General features: G+C 32.0%; 1 protein-coding gene across 1 annotated transcript; it reads right to left on the bottom strand.

Moving 5' to 3' along the window:
* Positions 1-333: 333 nt before the first annotated feature.
* MS3_00000339 (uncharacterized protein) lies at positions 334-3,423 on the bottom strand (the record flags this gene model as incomplete). Its single annotated transcript, XM_051208145.1, has 2 exons — positions 334-1,129; positions 3,028-3,423. 2 exons carry the CDS (start codon positions 3,421-3,423, stop codon positions 887-889), a joined length of 639 nt encoding a protein of 212 aa, XP_051063960.1. The 3' UTR covers positions 334-886.
* Between the last annotated feature and the right edge of the window lie 344 nt (positions 3,424-3,767).

The following is a 3,767-nucleotide window of genomic DNA, read 5'->3' as shown; positions in this document are numbered from 1 at the left end:
GAGGTAGATTCATAATAGTCTATCACCTCATAGTAACTAGTATCACGCTCACTAGTCAACAGTGCATCCACTAATATAAATGATCTGATGTTGAAGTTTTGTTTGTCCGATTTAAGATGTTTGAAGATAATCAACTAATAGTCCTAGATCTAAGTTTCATCCTTTCCAAAACTTATTATCTGACTTTTTGACAGGAATGATATTCTTATAAGTTTCTATCCGACATCACTGAGTGTTACAAATGTAGTATTCATTACACGACAGACCTTATGTAAAAGTATGACATTCACACAAAGTGATAGAATTAGATCATGTAAATAAAAATATTCACATAAGAAGGGATCTTTGTGGATATTATAGTATTTTCAATAGTTCAATTCATGAGTGAATTGAAGCTAAACCACCATGGAAAACATGAAAGCATTGGATAGCCATTTTGTCCTATTATGGGACTCCTCAACACTGCGTATCCACAATCCAGAGACTGATATGTCCTGGGTTCAAATCTTGTGAGGAGAGAAATCTTATCGATACTAACCAGAAGGGGTTTTGTGGAAATATTTAGAAATTTCACTGATCGAAATCATGAGTCAATTGAAGCTAGACCATCATGGTTTAGTTGGCTAAGCGCCTGGCGTGAGACTGACACGTCATCGGTTTGAACCTCACGGGGTGAGGGATCGTGGATGCGCACTGCTACTGAGGTGTCCCATACAAGGACGTAACGGCTGTCCAGTGTTTCCAGGTTTTCCATGCTGATCTAGCTCCAATTGACTCATGATTTCAATCAGTGATACAACAATTTATTAACGACGACGACGACGACGGGAGCTGAGGAGAGGTAGAAAAAACAAGAGAGTAAAACAAAGAATTAATTATTTTTCTTTCAATTTCTTCGTTGATTCGAATTCGATCGACTTTTTGAACTAGATTTTGAACTTCTTGATGATTTAATTCTTGTGCTTTTTTTTACATTTTCAATTCGATTTAGAATTGGTTCTGTATTATCATGTTCAATCATTGTTTGATTGCATGATGCTTCTTTATCAATTTTATATTGTTTTATTATATTATTTCTATAATTTATACACATTTCGTAGTATTTATAATGTGCTTCATCAGTTGCAAACTATTGATTGAAAAAAGAAAAAAAATGAGATGAACAGAATGAAAATAACACAATCCTAAGTACATATTATTGAACAATAAATATCCAAACCAAATGAGAGAATGAGACGAGTCAATTAGAAGCGTTTAAAGGATTTCATGGTGATGGCGCTAATTTCAGCACCTGATGCCTACGGATACCTGCACAAACTTGGATGTGTGCATCATGTCGTTATTTATAAGCGTTAATTTGTGGACCCTACAACTGGAGTACAAACTGACAATATTGAAGTTATGTGGTCGAAGCCAAAAACGTTCTTACGACCCTACCATGGCTCGAGAGGTCGACTATTATAGAGCCATATGGATGAGTCCCTCTATCGTATGTACTATTATTTCAGTACCTCTGAAACTTTTTCAAATCATGATTAGTCTTCGAACCACTTTAATTCTTTGGGTTTTTTTGTAATATATATATATATATTTCCGAAGTACATTCAAGATTCGTTCAAAGGTCTTCCATAGAGTCTCGTCAATAAGAGATATAATCAAAATATTAAAAAAAGTAAATAATGATGAGTTGAAGATCAACTAGAAACTAATCAACATGAAGATCTACACGAATAAGCTATGAGTTATATGTGGAGAAATGTGAACATTTCATTACTGATGATAACGTCCAGAAAAGCGACGAAATCTTCATAGTCAAATGATTTACTTTACTGAAGTAAACTTCATCTAGAATATGTAATAAAACAAAAACTGGTGAGATTATAATTTATAGACGACTCATTTGGAGTTAAGTATGGAAAATGTTGGATTTTGACATGAAATTCATTCATTGATTTGGTTAAATACTGTTATATCCAAGTGAACATTACATTACGAGTAGCGTTTGAGATCTATTAATGGACTAATATTATTTATATATTCTTGTGGTATAGATATTCAGTAACTAGACTGTGTATATCCATATTTCCCCTGTTATAAGCTTCATTTCAACCTTTAGATCATTAGTATATGGTTTATTGTTCTTAAGCTATGTTCAGTTTATTAACCACTGCCTTACACGTTCATAGCCACATTTTTGACGTTATTGTGTATGTTATTTCCTATTTTATGGTGTGTTGCAGTGTGTTTGTTTGATATATAAACTCAGAATGTCTGAAATGAATGATTCGCGTAGTGGAGGCTGTAGTTGGCATTCTGGACTCAGCTGAACGGGTTAAACGAACAACGAACCATTAGGACGATAGGCTGATCAGACTGGTTGGATGTCGTTAGTTTAGTACAGTACACGGGCGAATAAGTCATATTTTGATTGTCGAATAGATCACGTGATAACTAGCCCAGCATAAAGACATAACAAATACCATTTTGATATTATAGCTGGTGTCTATTCATGATGAAAATACTAAATCTAGTTCCCAAGTCTAACATTCGACTGTAAGTGCTAATCCTCATTCCTCAAACTATATTATAACTGCCATTTAACCTTAGTAAATAGGTGAATATTGTCAAGGTCATTTTAGCGTTTCTTAGAGGTTGTCCATAAATTATAGTTGCACCATTGACTTCAGTAGTATATTAAGGTTAATCTGTATGGATAAATGATCGTAGTCTTTTTAAAATTGACAGGTATTTTTTTGTGTTTAACTGTAATATTGCCCATGAATGCCCTGTTATGGCCGAGGGTGGGTATAGTCCACTCTCCATCTCGAAATGCGCTCATATGGTCACGCGTACACAGCCACTGTCAGGGAAGTCCTACTCACTGTTGTTTACGAACTTGAAAGAACGAAAAGCATCAAGCACTGAAATTCGCATCGTAACCTTGAAATCTCTTTTAAACACCTTTGATTGACTCATTCATCAATTAGTTGTTATATTATATTAATCACAATGATTATTAATACTTACTTGAATCATTTTCAATAAATCAATATAATTTTGTTTATATTGATTTTGTTTTTTTTTTAAATTTAAATCTTCAAATTTTAAATTTTTTAAATAATCATTAAATAATTGATATTTGAATTTTAAAATGTCATTTAAATTTTTATAAGATAAACATTGAATTTGTTTTAAAGAATATTCTAGAATAAACCATGGATTCATTGAATAAGAATTCATAATAGATTGAACTTGTTCAATACGTTTACATTCAATCTCATTAAAATGATGATAGAATTTGTTTAAATTCATTAATTGAATTGGATAAAGTGTACGATTTAATTCTGGTGGGAATTTTAAAATATAAATTTGAGATGGATCTAATAACAAAGTGTGATCTAATGGAGAATGATCTTTTATCATTTGTATTAGATTATCTAAAGAAAGAAAGAGAGTGAGAAAGGAGAGAGATGGAGAATTTTATTAAAACAAAAGAAAATGAATGATTTATGAATTGATCAACATAGTGAAATCTAATTTAACGCATGTTTCGTCTTTTTGTGAGATTCGTCAATTGTTCATATCTATGATTTACGATTTTATTTCATGTTAACTTCAGGTTATAGAATAAGTTAACCATGTATTGATAAATTATTTAGTGATGTTTAAAAGTTGAAAGAAAACAATCAAACTTTTTTGAGAAAAAAGTGAGTAGGATTTGTTATATCCGAGCGAAGATAAAATCACGAGTACCGTCTGAGACAAAT

This window comes from Schistosoma haematobium (genome assembly GCF_000699445.3).
Source record: "Schistosoma haematobium chromosome Unknown HiC_scaffold_429, whole genome shotgun sequence".
In the NCBI taxonomy this organism is placed as follows: Eukaryota; Metazoa; Platyhelminthes; class Trematoda; order Strigeidida; family Schistosomatidae; genus Schistosoma; species Schistosoma haematobium.
The sequence above is the reverse complement of the archived record's forward strand: the minus strand, read 5'-3'. Positions and strand labels throughout refer to the sequence as shown.